The sequence below is a fragment of the Lotus japonicus genome, chromosome 6 (assembly GCF_012489685.1).
Source record: "Lotus japonicus ecotype B-129 chromosome 6, LjGifu_v1.2".
NCBI classification, from domain to species: Eukaryota; Viridiplantae; Streptophyta; class Magnoliopsida; order Fabales; family Fabaceae; genus Lotus; species Lotus japonicus.
The window spans coordinates 66,060,030-66,078,964 of NC_080046.1; the positions used below are offsets into that span (position 1 = coordinate 66,060,030).

The 18,935-nt window shown below is 35.2% G+C and overlaps 1 protein-coding gene and 1 long non-coding RNA gene across 4 annotated transcripts; one reads left to right on the forward strand and one right to left on the reverse strand.

Annotated features, from left to right (window-relative positions):
- Window positions 1-1,847: 1,847 nt before the first annotated feature.
- On the forward strand, window positions 1,848-11,576 carry LOC130722466 (uncharacterized). Its single transcript, XR_009013966.1, has 3 exons — window positions 1,848-1,996; window positions 2,070-2,162; window positions 6,175-11,576. It is a non-coding gene; the product is annotated as an uncharacterized LOC130722466 (long non-coding RNA).
- Window positions 7,214-17,815, reverse strand: LOC130722465 (MADS-box transcription factor ANR1-like). 3 transcript variants are annotated; one of them, XM_057573192.1, is made up of 8 exons: window positions 17,759-17,815; window positions 17,339-17,551; window positions 11,568-11,646; window positions 9,454-9,515; window positions 8,290-8,389; window positions 8,144-8,185; window positions 7,974-8,057; window positions 7,214-7,722 (listed from the first exon to the last, which is right to left on the reverse strand). In XM_057573192.1, the coding sequence occupies exons 2-8, from the start codon at window positions 17,518-17,520 to the stop codon at window positions 7,546-7,548; spliced, it is 726 nt and encodes a 241-aa protein (XP_057429175.1). In that variant the 5' UTR covers window positions 17,521-17,551; window positions 17,759-17,815; the 3' UTR covers window positions 7,214-7,545. The 3 variants fall into 3 exon arrangements, with proteins under 3 accessions (XP_057429175.1, XP_057429176.1, XP_057429177.1); XM_057573193.1 differs by lacking the exon at window positions 17,759-17,815 and having other exon boundaries at window positions 7,214-7,476; window positions 7,571-7,722; window positions 17,339-17,744; XM_057573194.1 differs by lacking the exons at window positions 7,214-7,722; window positions 7,974-8,057; window positions 8,144-8,185; window positions 17,759-17,815 and having other exon boundaries at window positions 8,284-8,389; window positions 17,339-17,688.
- Window positions 17,816-18,935: the final 1,120 nt, after the last annotated feature.

Genomic DNA, 18,935 nt, shown 5'->3' on the forward strand with positions numbered 1-18,935 from the left:
GCATGCTTTAGAATTTAGAATTAGAAATGCACTCAACTTACTAGAAACTTGTTCTTTTGCATATTTCCCTCTTGAACTTTGCACTTTGGACCACAGTCCACAGTGTCGGCTACATCCCTTTCTTCCTCCCTTTGATCCAACCCGACAACTTTTTGCCAAGTTGCCATTTAGGAAAACATTTTTTCTTTCAAATATAATAATTGGTGGAGCTCGTGCAGTCACTAGTAGAATTAATATAATTAAATTGGAGGAAATTAAGTTTAAAAGAATATATTTGTATTTTAAATTCAAATGGTACTTTTATTGCAGACACCATGTATCAAGAAGCAAGGCAATTTTGGTGGAGATTAATTTCTATGGACCGACGGTGTAAATAAGTTTTACACCATCATTTAATCACATCCCTCCATTTTGTTAGCTCATAAATAATTTTGAATTTAATAATACCTAAAATAGAAAATGGAAGGTTATGATTACATGATGGTGTAAAACTTTTTACACCGTCGGTGCATAGAAATTAATCTCATTTTGGTGGAATTGCTTCAGCCTTCAGTCGTGTATCTCAAATGTTGTTGCAATGAACAGCTATGATGTTGTGTGTTTCATTTGTCTCTAGGCTTACACTTTCATCTGCATGTTCATCCTAGTCTCCAGATGTGTTTAAAACTCTTGACTAAAACCCTAGCAGTCTCAAGAAAACCCTAAAATTTGATACATCTTTTCATTATGAACTTACCAAGAATTAGAACCTGGTAACTCAAATCTCAAAATACGATTTGGAAACTGAACTTTCAAAACACCTGTATTTGATTTTTAACTTCATCGACCCAAGTCGCCAAAATTGGGGTCAAAGATACCGAAGTTTACAGTGTATGAATTGATATTACCAACATTTGTACCCCGATACGATGTTTCGATGCATATATTTATTTTGGAAACCTTATGTTTGCAGAATAGTCTCACAGACAATGCCTTAAAATGAAAAATGTGTGTATATTAAAGTAATAAAAATGTGAAATGCAAGTGAGAATCAAACATGTAACGCGATCGTGTAACATGCCATAGACTCGACTGTGTACCCTTTATGCTAACATCCCCAAGTTCGTCACACAGAAATGCAAGACTAGTTGTACTGCAATGCATTTGTTCTAGTCTCCAAATCCTCGAAGAGTGAAAGGTAGGTGACATCAATGTACGTCCGACTCTTGCCACACAAAATGCTGCATCAAAACAAGATGGAGAAAAAAAACAAGCCTCGAAATTTCCAGTTACAATTGATGCTACTTGCCATTCCTGTAGAAACGAGAATTAGACATGGACCACCTAGTATAGTTTATCTCCATAAAAGCCTCAACACTAGAGATAGTGGGCATCTCTTGCCCTAGCTCAATCAATAACGAGAAGCGTGAAAAACACCCTAGTGAATAGGGATATGCAATAAACATATCATCTAAGGTGATCGTCATCTTCCGAAATGGAAGGTGGAAGGATGCCGACTCCGTATGAATAAGCGCTATTGCTATAAATGTTTAATTAAATTGTTTATCAAAAACTCTAAGTGAGAATCTATTAGAGTTTAGTCCATTCTTTATGATTTTCTGACTAACCAAAATATACGTATAATCGGTAATTGTGAAAGTAATTTCTCATCTCACAATGAATACACCACCAACTAGCATATGATTGCTAAAGAGTTTTTTCATTTACAAAAATTGAGATTGAAACGGTAAACCCTTTAGCACTTGCTTAGTTGAGTTGTTTCTTTCCTTTAAATAATTAAGCATTTAATTAATTAATTAGCAATGAATTCCTCTCCCCTAGCCACTCCTGAGTCTCCAGTTGTTAATTAATAATTAGCTTAATCGTAGATATTTTTCTCTCTCTACCACGTTGCCGTTTTTATAGTTCCCCCATGCCCTTTCCGCACCGCACTGCACTGCACTGTTAATAGATGAAGATGAATCATTCATTGGTTCCCTCCGCTGAATTGCCGCCGGTAAGCATGTCGCCGCCGCTTTCTTTCTCTTTTAACCGCCGGCGGTTTTAACTGATGTGCTGCTTTTGAACAGGTTAATGGTTTAGTCCGAAGACGGAAGACCTAACATGGAGCCTCCTGAGGAAGCAAAACACTAGAAACGGATCTGGATTTCTCTTTTCATTAGGTAAGTTCGTTTTACCTGGTCTGGTTTCTGTGTATGTGAATGTGAATGATTCTTCATAGTTGGAATATGTGTTTTCGTTTTAGTTAACTGATTTCCTAGTTACTACTATTTTGATGCATGTGGTGGTCATATGGAGAAGCATGTTCAGTATCACACACACAATCACCTGGCAAAATGAATTTGGTTCACGCGTGTAGTTCATTTTATGGAATGGATGAATGGATTTTCATCTTATGCATTTGCACGATTTCACCAAGGACACTACTTTTATGATCCTGTTCTTTCCTTTCCTTTGTTTTGAAATTGATGCCACGCCTTACTTATGTTGTTTTATGTTTTCTGTTTTGTTGTTTTAAGCATTCAATTTTTGTCCGGATGTTTTTAAAAAATGTAGGGGACAAGGGAAAGTTAGCTAGGGCAATATGTTAGGGTTCAGAGTCTTATTCGACTAAGGCTCCCGCTGATTTGGTATAAGCTCAACATTCGGGTTTATTGGGGTATCCGTTGATTCACAATCTAACATCTCGTTTTCTTCCATAATGTCAGGACCATACTTTCTTTGAGAAATATCAATGCTATACGCCTCAATTCTAAGGAAATATCACAGTAGTCCCAAGTCCCTTGTTTAGAAGTGTTAAGTGTTGCTTCAAGCTTTTAATACCTTTATGATCACTATAGGCTGTAGTGGTACTATCCACATAAACCTAAATGGCATGGATCAGAGAAAGAGTATTGATAGAACATAGTGTGATTGCATTACTAGTTGTACTAAACTGCTGTATGATTGTGCTAAACCTAACAAACCATGCTTGTGGAGAATGATTTAGGCCATGCCACATTGGGGACATATGCAATCCTCAAGTAACAGGAGTAAGCATATCAATATCAAAGTGGAAGGTAGGTAGTACCCGGAGCAGAAAGCTCTTAATTAACGGGAGGAGCATATAAGGAGGTAAAATAAGTGTACTGGAGGAGCATCAAAGGAGGTGAAATAAGTGTCTCTTCAATTAATGGGACATCTTCATGTATGTAGAACCAATGTGCAGTAGGTGAGTAACATCATATTCATTTGGGATACTAGAAAAGCCGGTGTGTAGTAGGAGAGTAACATTGATAATCATTTTGGATACTCGAGTAGCCTAAGCCCAAAGAGAATACATTTGATAGTACAAGCAGACATCTTATCATGACCTTGGGTGAGATCATGAACAAAACAAGTACAATCGAATACATGAGGCGGAACAACATTTAAAGGTCATTTGGGAACTGCCATGAGTTAGATTATTGAGGATGTACGGATTTCACCCATACATACTTGTATCTCGTACTTTGTACTACATATTGTACTTCACTCTTAACCTGGTACTGTTTCGCCAATCCCTCTCTCTCTCTCTTTCTCCCTCCCTCGCTCGCTCCCTCTCCTTTTTAATTATTTTCCATTTTTACATGGTGAACTTACTAAGTTTAGATCCACACTTCTAAGCCATCCTTTCCACAAAAATAGAAAATGAAAAAAAAAAAACTACCGGTCACTTCAGAGAAGGCCGACCAATGCTGCTTGGGGGTTGTAATTTTTTTTGGTGGCTAGTTCTTGGAGAAATGGACAGAATGCCAAAGTTGTGTTTTATGAGCAAATATGTAGACGTTGTTTCGGATCCGAATGGTGCACGTCTAGGACAAAATAGTCCGCCTTTGAAGTTTGAGAAGGGTCCAATTTCTTTTTAGCGATTGTTGGTGAATGGTGATGTTTGAGGTGAGAGTGAGACAATGTGCTTTGGTGTTGTTTCGATGGTGGAATCATGCATTTGTGGTAATAGGTTTCCATATAGTTTGTTTTTTGGTGTTGTTGGGCTTCTTTCTTTGGGTGGTGATTGTTTGGTAAGTTAAGTCTGAGGACAACTTTGAGATTAAGGCTGTTAGAAACTCTAAGGCCCCAATGAATGAATTTATGTCCACTTCGTCGAAACTAGTACCAAGCTTGATGCGGGGGGGGGGGGGATGACAACTATGTGGAGTGGAAATATTTGGCGGAAGTCGGCTTTAGAGAAATTTTTGAGGATGGACATGTGATAGATAGATGTCCGGCGGATCTGGAGGTAGCTGCAAAATGGACCATGAAGGATAAACATATATGTGAACTTCGTTGATAAATAGACGCAAATCAATGAAGGGGTTGTGGTAATTTTTACGGTTTATTAATGGTAAATCTGATAATTTGAATCATGTTTGTTACAAATAATGTGAATAGGCAACATATCTCATGATCTTTGTAATTGGGTAGTGTAATTTTAGTAAATAGGGAAACAATGATACTATGCAATTATTATACACATTATATATAACTCACTCCGTCGTGTTGTTTAGATACATAGATTCAGTTCAATGTCTTTCGGTGTTTTCTCGTTCAACAATGTCTAAGCTCTTTTGCATGGGATACTTCACCTGAAGTAGAATAAGCGTAAATTGATGGACTATTTCTTGGGTTTTAAGAATTATATTGAGGAGCTGACTTCTCTGTTGACCTGTAAGCCTATAATGGAAATGATAATCTAACATAAGAAACTCATAGCCTTGAGTTGGCTATTTGGCCTTGAACCAAAGTATGAGGTGGTCAAATCTCAAATCTTGTCGAGCAAGCCGGTATATAACCTCATTGATATTTTCTCTCAGGTCTTGTAGGCTTCTTTGTAGAATCCCAGTTCCGCTATAGATGTTGAATTGTTGATACATAATTTGAAATTGGTTTTTGGGGAATCTCCTTCAGTTTGGCCATGAGAGTAAACTGAGCAGTCATTTGAACAAGTTTATGATGCTCATTAAATTGAAGCTTCTAAGCATAGTGTAATTGACCTCTGTATATAGTATGCTCAAATCATAATATGGCTATGCCAATGTATGGGCCCGCCTTGAGCTTAGTTTTTAGTCAACTCAGAATGAAACTAAATCCAGCCGGAACGCCAATTATGCTTTTTTCCTGATTTCTTGGACAAGAGAGCTTTGCTAGCCTATCCTAGATTCTTGATCATATGAATCTTAATGTTTGAAGATTTCTTGCAAGGAGTTGTCAAATAGCTGATATGGGTAGGTGGGAGTTATTGGGCATAATGTTTTTTCTGTCTGGGTGTTCTGAACTGTTCAAACTATGATGAAAATCATTACTTATTATGTCCTGTTTTATATGCTTCCATTTCTTAATATCTACTTTTATGTAAACCAATATAAAAATTTGTATCTTACTGCTCACAATTTAGTTTTATCCAAATCCACCATTATTCCCCAAGATTGCATGCCCTTCATGTAATCAGAAGTTGTTGCTGTAGAACCTTGAACCGTATTTAATACTTTTAGAATTTGGGTTAGACATAATTCTACTTCAAAAGCTAGTTTAGAGGTACGGATTGCCCTACCTATATCTTTAATCAACGTGGGACCTTAATACCCACTCACGCTCAAGGTTGAACATGAGCTGGCCAGAATTACATTCTCAATTTCTATAGGAATAGTTGCAGGTCATATCTCTAATCAAATGAGACTTTAACAAATACAATATTTATTAATTTAAAGGTATGCTTATACAAAAAAAAAAAGCATCCAATAGGCTTTGATTTCGTTTTTCACCCATGTAATGTTGTTACCTTAACGTAATTAGGAATACTTCGTGTATTTGCAAACAATGCAGCTTTATAATTATCAATTTTTAAAGATAGACATGAATCATGTGATTATTGGTGTCAACTATCAAACAATTGGAACTAACAATTCAATAATTTATTTCTGCTATCCTGGACACCCACTTGGAACTCTGCTTTTCTGTTGAATTGATCTTTATGGAAATCGAGGATTGATCCATGAGAATGTAGAGTTAGACTTTGATATCCGCTTCAGATTGTTCTATTGCTCACATGATGCATCTACAAGAAGAGAAATTTTATTGTTATTCTTCGTAATTTCATGCTAACATCATGTGTGAATAATTAAAATACTAATGCCTTTTTTTCCGCTTTATTTTCAGCTGCATCATATATACTATGATAGTTTTTACCCTTAGAAGTGAATTCCTGCCCTATGTTATTTCCCTTGAGGCACTTGACTGGAACTAAGGTGAGACCTAGGGCCTAGTCCCACTTGATGTGTGGCTATTCATTAACATTAAAAGTTTGATCTTTAAAATTTAGGGTTTACTTTAGACCTAATCTGTATTTCAATACACTGGGCTTTAGAGGCTAAATGCTTGTGAAATGCTAACATTGCTAGAATGGGCAAAATGGAATTAGGTGCTATCAGCCATAGTCTCTTTTGTTCTTTTTCAATTTTTATCTGGGTTTTCTCTATATAGTTGCAATTCCTTTAATTCTTACAATCATATTTGTAGTGATGTCTCCATACAGCTGGATGAGTCGGAAATGATGGTTTATTCTTGACTATCAGCTGTGTGTGTTTCTGTTGGAATGGATATGAATATTTTATTTCATTATTTGTACTGATTGAACTACAGCAGACAGGGTCTACGTGGTGACTTTTCCTTGTTTGTTTGTTTGTATAGTCAGCTCTGTTATGCATGTTTACGATTGACTGACAACTAGTTAAGAATATTTGGATGCTTTAGTTCAGCTAGTATTTTTTTATTTTTATTGTGCTGCTAAAGATGAAGTTTTTCCTATTTCTGAGTAGGGAACTTTCTGTTTGCGCCGCATGTATTTAACTATGTGCGGAGGAGGCCTCAATGCTTAGTTCATTATTTCTTTATATGATGTTTCAGCATTATATTACAGTTTGATAAATACAAGATTATCGTGTATGATTCAGGGATATCCGTTACCTCTTTATGTTTGACAATAGTGCAATACTGCTTTACAATTCACAGTGAAGAACCATAAATCATGCTTATTACTTAAGAAGAATACAGCAATTACTGTGACAATATGACCTATGAAGTTCCCAACCTTTTGCAGATTAGTTATTAGGGGTGTAGGCACAAGTGGTTGTGTTCTGAATTCCATTTAACTGATCTCAGGAGATGTATAAAATATAAATTATAGAAAACAACACCATGCATAATTGTCGATATGTTTATTGCATAAAATTTACACAGGTACTCATCATGTCTGATTCTTAACAACAATTGCAAACGTCTTGATAGATAATCTCATACCATATATATGCATTGTACTGTTGAATGGAACAATTGTGGTTGTTGAACTACAAGATACCATTCTTAGAAGCATGATCATACATATGGACAAGTTGTTGACAGCTTGTCAGAAATTACAACAATGGCTGATTACTGAACAGTTTTTGCTATTGCAGCTGTAATCTGGTGCAGAATGCAGGGGTTTAGTTTCTGATAATTATAACAAAAAATTATAGTATCAATCTGCATGTTTTACAATATTAGTTTGAGGGAATACCCCAGTTTCACTGCTTTGGCTGGTGGTTCACTGAATTGAGGCTGTGGCTGGCTTAGCTGGAGACTGATAGCCTGTAAATCATATCCATTTCTGATAGTGCAGGAAGGACTGGATGCTGCATCTTTTTCATTGGTACTCCTTGCTTCATAAACCTAAGATCCATATCTTCTGTTTAGTTTTAGTTGAAGTAAACTTGAAGTATTTAGCTTCTAGATAAATTGCATTAGGACTAAATATGTGCTTTGTCTGTGTGCACAGACTTGTTAATCATACATGCCTAACTTTTTTAGAGATGAATATCTGATTCCTAAATTGTACTCATCAAGTGCAGTCCTTCCTGCACATGAGTTATAGGTGAATATCTGATTCCTAAATTGTAGAATGTTTTTTCACAACCGCCTACCTTCTTTTGTAGCTCTGCGTTTTCTTTTTGGATAAGCTCCATCTTTTTATAGAGTTCCGCATTTTCTTGATGAATGAGATTTCCCTACAATTGCATTAATGGAAATTGGTCAAAAGTTTGTGGGAAAACCTCAGTCAAACATAGCAAGAATAAAACCAGTCTCCTGAAACCTTTTGGTGTAACTCCTTAATCTCATCAGTCAAAATTTGGTCCTGCAGGGAAATAGATTATGCTGTAAGAGTAATAAAGGTGTTGTCAAAAAGATGGAATCTTGAAACATGAGTCAAAGAAATTTGATTTGATGTGACCATCATACCTTTTTCATGCGAACACCCTTTAAACTCATCTCCAGTTGGTTTTCCAGATTTTGTAGTTCTTTAACACCCAAACCAGAAAGTCCTTCACCCATTAATTGCCTACTTTTACCATGAAGAAAGTGTCAAACAACCACTTTATCCCAAAAACTTAAGCTGGTGGGTAAGGGACTAAGGGTCACTTTAATGGTTTTATATTATATTCTAACACGCCTCCTCACGCAAGAGCCCTTTGGGCTTGAAGCATGGATAAATGCACAGGCCCACCTACCATGTGCTTAATTAAATTCCACTTTTTAATCAGAAAGTGAGGGGAGCAAGGATCGAACTCTAGACCTCTCGGTCATAGAGGCTCTGATACCATGTCAAACAACCACTTTATCCCAAAAGCTTAAGCTGGTGGGTAAGGATCATTTTAATGGTTTTATATTATTCTAACAGAAAGTATGAGATAATTTTTCATCTTAGATGGGTTTATTTCTAGCAGAAAAATATTGTAAGTTTCTAAGCTTAATTTTTTATAGTATGGCTAGTTGTGTGTCAAGAAGCTCTAGTTGTCCTATTTACAACATTTTTTTTCACTGTCAGTGTTTTCAGATCACATGTTCTACTTATAATAAATTGCTGTAGAGTTCTGAGTGAATCATTGGACCAAAATTATATGATTTACTAGAGTTCAGCTCTGCAGTGATTTCAAAGCTATTTTTTTGAATTCACCTTTCCTTAAAGCCTAATATTGAAAGCTATTCGTTTTTCATATCAAAGCCAAATAACACAGTGGAAGGTTAGACTTAACAAGTTATTTATGAAATATTGTCAAACTTTGCTCCTTATGTCTTGTCTTTTGAGTCTATCTCTTCCATTTCATATGTGGGATGCCTCCAATGTCTTTACCTCACTAATGAGACACTCAATATATATTAATTTCATGCTATGGAAATGCTTGGGAGGGAGGAGAAGCAAAGATGGATATGACTTTCCTTTTTGTTGATATTTTGGTAGAGATTAGAAAGGTGCCTGGTAAAATTCTTTTCCTTTTCCGATTTTATGCCCTCCCTATAATTTTACTCTCACCAAAAAGTGATGATAGTAACCTGCTTCATTCTATATTCTTGCTTTTAGTACAATTATGCAACTGCTGGGCTTTCATGCATTTATTATATTACCTGTGACATTCTTGCAAGTATTGTAGTTGTTGTCTCAAGCTTGCTGCTTCTGTCTGCCAAAACTAGCAAGTAGAAATACAGATATCAGATATATTTCACCGTTATTATCGGAGGAACTTATTTTAATACAAGATTGTAGGGTAGAGAATTTGAGGACTAACATAATGGACAAGAGCCAACATCAGGAATCAGGATGCTTTTTAGACTATAAATATTGCTAGTATGGTGATTTGCCTTATTATTTTACTGCACGTAAGTTATTTTGGTGTCCTAACCATATTTTTAAAATTCTTTATATAGTAGAATATCCCCTCTTTAGGCTGAATTCGATAGTCTTGGATTTGGCCCGTTATGTAACAATATGAGCTTGGTTGGAAGAAATTCCAATATGCCCCTTCCTTCATCCAATTTACCCAGAAAGAGAATATGGTATAACAGAGCATATAGCTCAAAAAACTGAAAAGAGAGAAAAGAGTGATCACCTTTTATTGGTGATTGGATATAACTAGAGAACGAAGGAGTTCTCCTCTAAATTTACCCTGGCTGCAGCAGAGCAAATTCTCAGTTCTGAAATGTTAACAATCCAGAATGATCCGCCAACCTTTGCATCCCCCTATTTTCTTATGTCACAAATCCACTCTAACTTCTGTAACTGTCAAAACTAACATCTATTTTGTTATTCTTCCCCTCTAACTACTTGAAGCAAATGCCCTTCTATCTAACAAATTATAACACGGTTATGATAATTTTGGTATCATAGATAATTTCTGGTTGTTATTCCTGTTAGGAAGAATAGAAATCTGGAAGAGTTTTGCTTGAATACCCTAGTATCCTTTATTTTGGGGATATAAGGGAATTGGCTATGCATAATGCTTATTTTACATGATGTGTATCTAATAAGAAGAGAGATCAAACTAGACAAATGGCTCTTCCTTAGGAGCAACTAGTGTTTTTGAAGCATAGAGGGTAGGTGATGTGATCCTTTTTTTTGTTGTGGCTTTTTTGGCACATGAAGGTGTTACCATCACTTTAGCATCTACAATCTTTTCCAAATCCACACCACCCATCCCAACTTCCTTGAGTTAAGTCAAAATGATATGGCTTTTAGAAATAATAAGGGTAAATGAGATAAAGTATACCGGAATCTAGTTAGAAGTAATATTGGAATCTACCTTTCGTTGTTTATATATAAGGTAATTTCAAGAATATTGTTTTTTGTTTGTTCTCTCATCTTGTGGAATGATTTTAAATCAATGGAAGGGATCTCTTTAGTGTACCCCTTTCTCTTGGTTCTCTCTCATCTGAAGTCAAGACACAATTTTAGCCAACAAGCTAGATGTAGAAGAGAAAATAGAGCTGCTTTCTACTGAGTCATTATCATTTTATTGTAGTTCTAGACATGCTTATTGAACAAATCTAAGCAACAATGCAACTGTGCATGCTTTTTGTGAACTGTATGTAGAGGTTAGAGAATTGAGAGAAGATATAAATGCAAGGTTAGCGATATGCAGACAAACCTTACAAACATATGGCTTCTGACTAAATAAAAGCAAAGCAGAATATATGGAATGTAGTTTGTACAAGACTGATGTAGAATCAGAAATAAGTTGATGAAGCCTACAACAAGTTTTAATTATTTGGTCTGTTAGTGAGACAGTGAAGCATACATCAGGCTATTAATCTTCTATTTGGATCTTCACTTACATGCAAGCTCTTGCACATTGGTACCTCAATTCTATATTTTATTGAATGAGACTCGGCAAACGACTAAAGGGTGAAATATATGATGACACTTTCACACAGCAGAGACAATCTAAGCAGATTGACATGTATGTGCATCTGTAACTAGGTGCAAAGTGCAGTTATCTAAAGAGTCACGACAACTACAGACACCATTGGAACACGTGTTGGCATTGGACTGCTCTGCGATGTGTAGTTTCCTGCAATAAACATTTATTATTTGGCTTTCTACTTTTGTCGCCAAATTCAAGTTGTTGTTCAGGTATTATTAGAAATAATTTGAACTGCATAATATATGCAAATTGAGTAATGTAATAATGTAATGCCTGAAACCATGAAGTTTAACAGTAAATATATTATAAAAGCAGAGTTACCTTGAGTTCCGAAGCTGGATTCATTAGCTGATTATGCTCCTCTTTTAGCTTGTTATAGCGCTCAATAACAGATTTCATGCTGCCATAATGTAGGAGTCAGTGTGATATTGTATTGGCAACTTTTAATGAATAAAAAGAGATGTATGCTAATGCGTTGAGTTTAAACTGATACCAGTAAAAGATATTTATTAATGCGTTGAACATGCCGAGATAATATTACCATGTTCATTAAAATTATATTTCGTCTTATTCAAAGAATTTTCAGATCTATGTAGTATTTAAATTAAAAAAAGTCAGACAAAAATTAGTAGAGACTGATCTTGATCGTCACGTAAAAAGATAATTTTAATGCCGAAATCCTTGGAAGATGAAAATGGCACGCTTTAATCTTTGAATGAGTTAAAAAAACCACTTTAATTCAATCGAAATATTTTTGCAAAGATGTTCATCGAGTAAACCATCTGACACTTACCAATCAAGTTATTACCTAAATTAAGGAATTCTTTTTAAGAACTTGAACAATGAAGAGATAGTTATAGTGAACTAATGAAGTTAGTTGTTAATTACATGGCCAAAAAAGTTACTGAGTTATTTTGTAAGTTAGTTTCTGTTTGACATAGCAAATTGGCTTGTGTTAGCTGTATCATATCAAACCATGGGATTGTTTAAATGACCCATGATAAAGTTTGGGTTAAATAACCCACCATTCAATCACATTGGAGATAAGTGAGTTGGAATTTCTATTTTATATTTATTAATTTATTTCCAACTCATTTATCTTCAATATGATTGGATGGTGGTTTATTTAACCCAAACTTTATCATGGGTCATTTAGACAACCCCTCAAACCATACGTAACTTATTGATACTAGTAATCAAGCATTCTAATAAGCCTTGTTTATTTTCTCTTCTTCATAAGATAGTATCAGAGCCCTTACAAACAGGGGCTCGGCCACCAGAGTTTAGGAGATGATGTGATGCATGCTAATGTGCTTCTTGAACAAAACCAAAATACAGCTAGTCCCTATAATGTTCTCCAACATAAATACATCAGCAACACTTATAAATCTAGTTCTTACGGGCGAGAACTATCATTAACTAGCTCGCACTATGAAAAAAGCGATGATGGAAGAATCTCAAATCTTTTGGTGCAAGCTTTGATGCTTGGAAAGGTACAAAAATCTTTTGCATTATTGGATATGTGTTAAGTGGCTTGCTCAGAGTGTGATTTACGTTCAGAGTGTAGAAGTAAGGAAGGATGTAAAAGAAAGAGTTTCTCAAGGAGATTTGTCAGGGTCTCGGAATTGCAGCAAGTGATATATGGCTATAAACAAGGTACAATGTCTATTATCGACTATTTTACAGAGTTAAAGTGAGAAGAACTATAACACTGCAGACCCCAACCATATGTTGGGATGTGAGATACCTAACATTCTAGAGACATCTTCACGCTGGGTTAAGAGCCAGCAACATAAAAATGTTATGAATACCACATCTTTTACCTAAAATCTTAAAACGTTGAGCTTATGAGTTATATTTCTTATACATGTAATTATGTACCTTATCCTTCTTAACCAATTTGTGACTTCAAATATTACACTTGAATTATCAGCAATCTCCCCTTTAAATGTGAGTCACCTTCACATTACTATAATCCCCTCATTGAAAGCTATCTACATTTGAACCCCCGTTCACCCTTAAACAAATATGTTGTTTGGCCACTGGATTACCAAAAAGTCTTTTGAAGCAATGAATCGTTAAACTATGATTGCACAAACTATCGTCTCTAATATCATTTGTTGGAGAGATATGAAGAGCCTAAAGCAGAAGAACCTACACAAATGGGTCAATATTGAAAACCACCAAGAGAAGCATACACCACATCTTTATCCAAATCCTTAACTCATTTTAGGTGTATGAGTCATATCACTTAAATATATGTTGTTCAACATACACATATCATCCATGCGAGGCTTCTTACTCACACTTGGTATCCTAAAAATATTCCCCCCTAGTGTGAGTCAATTCAAGAGGAAGTCTTTCATCCACGTACTTCAATCGCTGCTAGCTTTCTATATCATCTAGACACGCTAACTGCCCATTAGATCTCTAGGAAGACTTTCGACACAAGAGGCTAGTGGTCACTAACCATTGACTATGATACCAGTGTTGGGCTGCGAGATGCCTAAAACTCTAGGTGATCTCCATAGTGGGCTAAGAGAAACAACATTAAAGGATTGAACTCCATCTTTCACACAAAACATTAAGACATTAATTGTATGGATCAGATCTCTTTTATTGTCTTCATCTCATCCATTTCTAACCGATGTGCGACTCAAGACAACACACTTGAATGACCAACAATCTCCCCCTCAAGTGTGAGTCATCTCCATATTATTATACCCCCTCTCATATAAGTTATCAACACTTGCATCTTCTTTCACTCTGAAAGGAACACAATGCCTAGCTAGCCACCACATTGCCAAGATGACTTGATACATGAGCCATCACACCTTGGTCGCACCAACCATTAAATTCGATACTACTTGTTGGGAAGATATGAGAGCCTAAACCAGGAGAACCTGCACAAATGAGCTAAGACTAAAGGTCACCAAGAGAACCAGACACCACTTACCCAAAATCTTATGCCATTAGTCGTATAAGTCATCCCACTTATGTTTCTCAACATAGCCATTATCATCCGATGTGAGTCTTCTTGATCACAATTGGAACCCCAACAATCTCTCCATCAAGTGTTAGAGCATTTTAAGATGAAGCATTTTGTTCATGTACTTGTACCATAATAGGCTTTGTCATAACATTAGGACATATGCTGGCAGATCTTTACGGTGTCAGGAAGACTTTCGACACATCTGGAGCTTAGCTTGTGGGTAGGGGAACTATTTAATCTTTATAAGAAGGGTTATATAACAGATTGTTTGTTTTGATCTGTTATTTATTTATCTTTTATATTTTGGTGATATCTGTTACAACAATATCTTGTTATTTTCTCTTCTTCTTGTATTTGGGTTAGCACCCCTTGTGCTATTTGAATACAATTGCTTGGCTTATAAAAAAAAACCACGTCGTATGTTACTTCTAGGTTTCAAATTCAATATAGTATCGACACATAAGCTACTGTGTCTAAACTTAGTTGCATTTTAACCTCTAATCAGGACTCTATGCAACCCAAGACCTAATATTCACAAAAGTCGATTGGTCTGGTTAAGGTGATGGAAGGTTTTATATCGGCTGGAAGCAAGTAGCTGCTTTGAGCCTGAAGATAAAGTTTGTAATAATCTTTCAATTATACATTGTAATAGCACTGTTAATAACTGTCATTGTATTCCTGAGTATATATATATTTTTTTATAGGCAATGAGAATTTATTATATTGAAAAGAAGTACAAAGAGATACTTCAACCCAATACAAATAATAATACTAGATACAAATTTACAAAAGATCAAGAGAGAACCCACCCCAAAACCAAAGGAGGAAGACAAGGAAAAATGTCTCATTAAAACCTTATTAAGAAAAACCCCATTGGAAAAACCTAGTAAAGAGGTATTCCTAAGTATATGCTCTCTACATGGTATTACAACTAGGGTATAAAAGGTGACAAATAGAAAAAACAATAGGGAGGGGATTCATCAAGATCTGATTTTTTGGTTTTTGACATGTAGAACTGCCCATATTATAGTACATCAGGTGAAGATTTCTTGATCTACAATCAGAATATCAAGTTCATTTGATTATTTAATTCCATGTATATATCTTAATTGTGTTGGCAATCAAAAATCTGTAACCAATAGCTTCTTTGGCAACTGAAAAGGCAAGCTAGTCGCAGCATAACGACTAGTCGTTGGAATAACAACCTAGGATATGAATTAGCACAATAAAGCAAGAGACCGAGCATGGGCAATAATGCACCTATACATAATTTGTGGATAGAGACATAAGCTTATAGGAAAGATATTTCAGAGCTTCTAGGATGTTCTCTTACGTGCAGATAAATCATGTGGTTCAAATCCTTAATAATAGAGAATGTGGATTTCTACTATCGAACCAGCTGATATAAGGAAGTCTAGTATGAAAGAATCTCCATACTAACTAGGAGAGATAAAACACTAACACCTCATGGTCCATCATGGCTTATGGGAAAACATAGCATGAGTTAGTAGTATGATCTCAAATTAATTGCGATAGTTAGTCAAATTACTTCATATAAATAGAGAAAGAGTCACTTTGTACAAACCATTCAATCAAACAATCAATATAACTATTACTAAAAGCTTTTTTAGAGTGCCTTAGGAATCTTTTTTTCTTTCTTGGTAAGCAAAATTGTATTGAAAAAGAGTATTAGGGGTACTCTAACGTGAAAAGAAACAAGAAAGTATTTACAAAAAAGAAGCAAAGGGATAGAATAATATCACGCTCTAAATAGACAAAGGCAGAGATGATATTACAAAGCCAAGCCCACAACAAAAAAGTAGCATAAACACATGTGAGTCTGCATTAAGGAGCATAATTTCTTCCTTAAGTAATCTTTTGGTTTGATAATTATTACGTTGATTTTTCAGCCGACTCACATGGTTATTCTAGACTTAAAATCTATTTGAACTAACAAATTCTTATGTTTGTCTAAACACATTGTATTATTTATATAACTTGATGTATATACTTGCTAAAATTTCATCCTGAACACATTCAATTCCCCATTGTAACAACAATTGTGTGAAATTTCCCAACACATTGTATTAGTTTGTTTTTAAAATTTTAAGTTCGAATCATATTTTTAATTTATAGGTTGGACATTTGTTACAGTGACAAAGTTGGATTAGGGTTTGAGTGCTAGGTAAAGTGATTAAACTAGGAATCCCGGATTAAAAATAAAATATGATATGAAAATATGCTAAAAAACACTATAATATAATGTAACCACCAATCACTAGTGGTGACAATGTCACGTGAAATCAAATTGCTTAGATAGTAAAATAAAGTAAAAATTATTGAGAATATAAACAAGAAGACATAAGTCTCATTTTTTGATGCACACTCTGTCATGAAAGACCATCAATTGATGTACTTGGTTTATACTCTGCAGGCTGCATCTTCTTTAAAGATTTTAGTATTAAAAGCAGTTGCGTCAAGCTAGTCTAGATGGGTTACTAGAAGCTAAGATTGAAATCACTAGTTTTTTCCTATCTCCCAAACATGCATGAAACCTCAATGCCTGTCAAGAAGTAGATCAGCTCTAGCTTAGAAGTTATTCTTCTAGTTATGAGATCATCTCTTTTCTTCAGAAATAATACGGTACAAATCAGGATTATAATCATGAAGGTTGTACATGCATTTAAACAAGACGATGGGTAAGTTATAGGCAAGCACAAAAATTAAAGTGACAGATATATTCCTAATAATGCAAGAGACATGTAGTACAGCACAGCTGACACCTAATAATACAATCAGTGTATCAAGTTATGCATATTTAATTATTCACTTTAGTTTAAATAAGAATATGAACACTTCTCCCTAAGAGGTAATTTACACAAAAAAATTGGATTTCAGATCCCTGAGTTTATAAGTCAAAGCCATTAATAGCATGATCGAAAATTCTTCAACAAACAACTGATAAAGTTAAAATTAATTCTAAGAAGAAGTTTGTATGAGTAGATTCCGTTGAAAACTAGAATTAATTCTAACAAATGAAAAACCGATCCAAACATGTTTTAAAAGGAAAATGAGAGATTTTATAAGAAATTGCTCTTACCTAGTGCTAGCATACTCATAAAGCTTCCCAGTGCTGGAGAACACAATCAATCCAACTTCAGCATCACAAAGAATGGACAATTCTTTAGCTTTCTTCAGCAATCCATTCCTTCTCTTGGAGAAAGTTACTTGCCGGCTAGTGGAATTGTCGATCCTCCGAATCGCAATCTTTCCTCTCCCCATATTAATTAGGGTTCTTAATTTCTCCTTTGACCTGGTAGATCGGTGAACAAACTCCTCTAAGATCTTCCAAAATTAGGGTTTATTGAGTTTTGAAAGTGTTAATCAGATTAAACCTTTAAAAAATGAGAAGAAAAAACAAAAATGAAATTGCAGCATGAAGGGGGAAAATTGTGCAAAAAAAACAAAAATCGCTATAAATAGTAAGGTAGGAGTCAAAAGAAGAATGAAAGTAACTTACTTGAAGACGAAGAAGAAACACTTTGTTCGTAGGAGGATGCAATTAAATTATATATGCTTTATATGGAAAGTTAACAACTCAGGTTTTTATTTATGACAGCCACTACAAAACCTTAAAAGCGGTTTTTCTAAGATAAGTGGTTTTCATGTTTGGTGTGTCTGGGAGAGGACATAAAAAACTATAGAAATTCTTACGTACTCGCTCACTGTGCTGAGGAAATCATGTAAAGTGGCTGAGGAAGATTGCAAGGGACACGTGTTGGATGGAGAGGGCGAGTGTGAAAAAGGTGACAAGTGTGCGTGTGGTTAAGGTTGTATCCTAGGACTGCTTTGGTGTCCTAAAATCGTGGGGAGTCTGTGAATGGTGAATAGATTTGGATTATTGTGACGTGTTGGGAACTGACACGTAGACTTTCCAAAACCGAGGGCGCTTCTTTTCCTGCTTTAAGGTTTGGCTAAAAGCGTCAACATGGTTTTCTTTCCATTATTAACAATTGTATCGGTTGCGAGTAACATGGTACTTTTCTCATGTATTACAGTTCAGCTCGGATCACAACCACCAGCAACGACTTGCGTTTGAGATCGTAAATCGCTTCCATAGATATTTATAAATTACTTATCAACACAGTTTTTATGTCGACACCTTAAAACATGTAACATTCTTTCCAAATTAAAGTAGTCAACAGGTAGGTTTTCACATAAATAGAGTAATACATAAATCACGGTAGGTGTTTGGACATCCACTTTTGTGGTAGTCTAAAACCAACCGCCACAAAGTAAAAAACGTGGAAAAAAACGTGTTTTGTGGCGGTTTAAAACCACTTAAACCGCCACAAATGTAGATTTTTTTTATAGGCAATAAGAATTATATTGAATAGAAGTACAAAGTGTACTTCAACCCAATATAAAGAGAAAGAAGGATAAAAAAGAAACGAGCTAAGAACTGACATGTAGATGTCTAAGGTGTTTACCATTGTAGAGTGACTTAACCAATCATTTTTGAAAATGAAAATGGAAAACTATCCATAGACATTTACACACTATAGCCACCTGAGATCGAGACACCTTGATTTATAAAAGAATAAGATAGAGATAAATGTGATAAGAATAAAAAATTATTGGAAAAAATAATGTCTATTAGGTATCTGAAATGTTCTAAGCGTGTAATTAAGTATCTG

Coding starts and splice junctions, on each gene's coding strand:
- LOC130722465 (XM_057573192.1), bottom strand. CDS start 17,520: ATGGGGAGAGGAAAGATTGCGATTCGGAGGATCGACAATTCCACTAGC. Junction 8,390..9,453: donor TACTTGCAAGAATGTCACAG/GTAATATAATAA, acceptor TGGTAAAAGTAG/GCAATTAATGGGTGAAGGAC. Junction 7,723..7,973: donor ACGCAGAGCTACAAAAGAAG/GTAGGCGGTTGT, acceptor TATGGATCTTAG/GTTTATGAAGCAAGGAGTAC.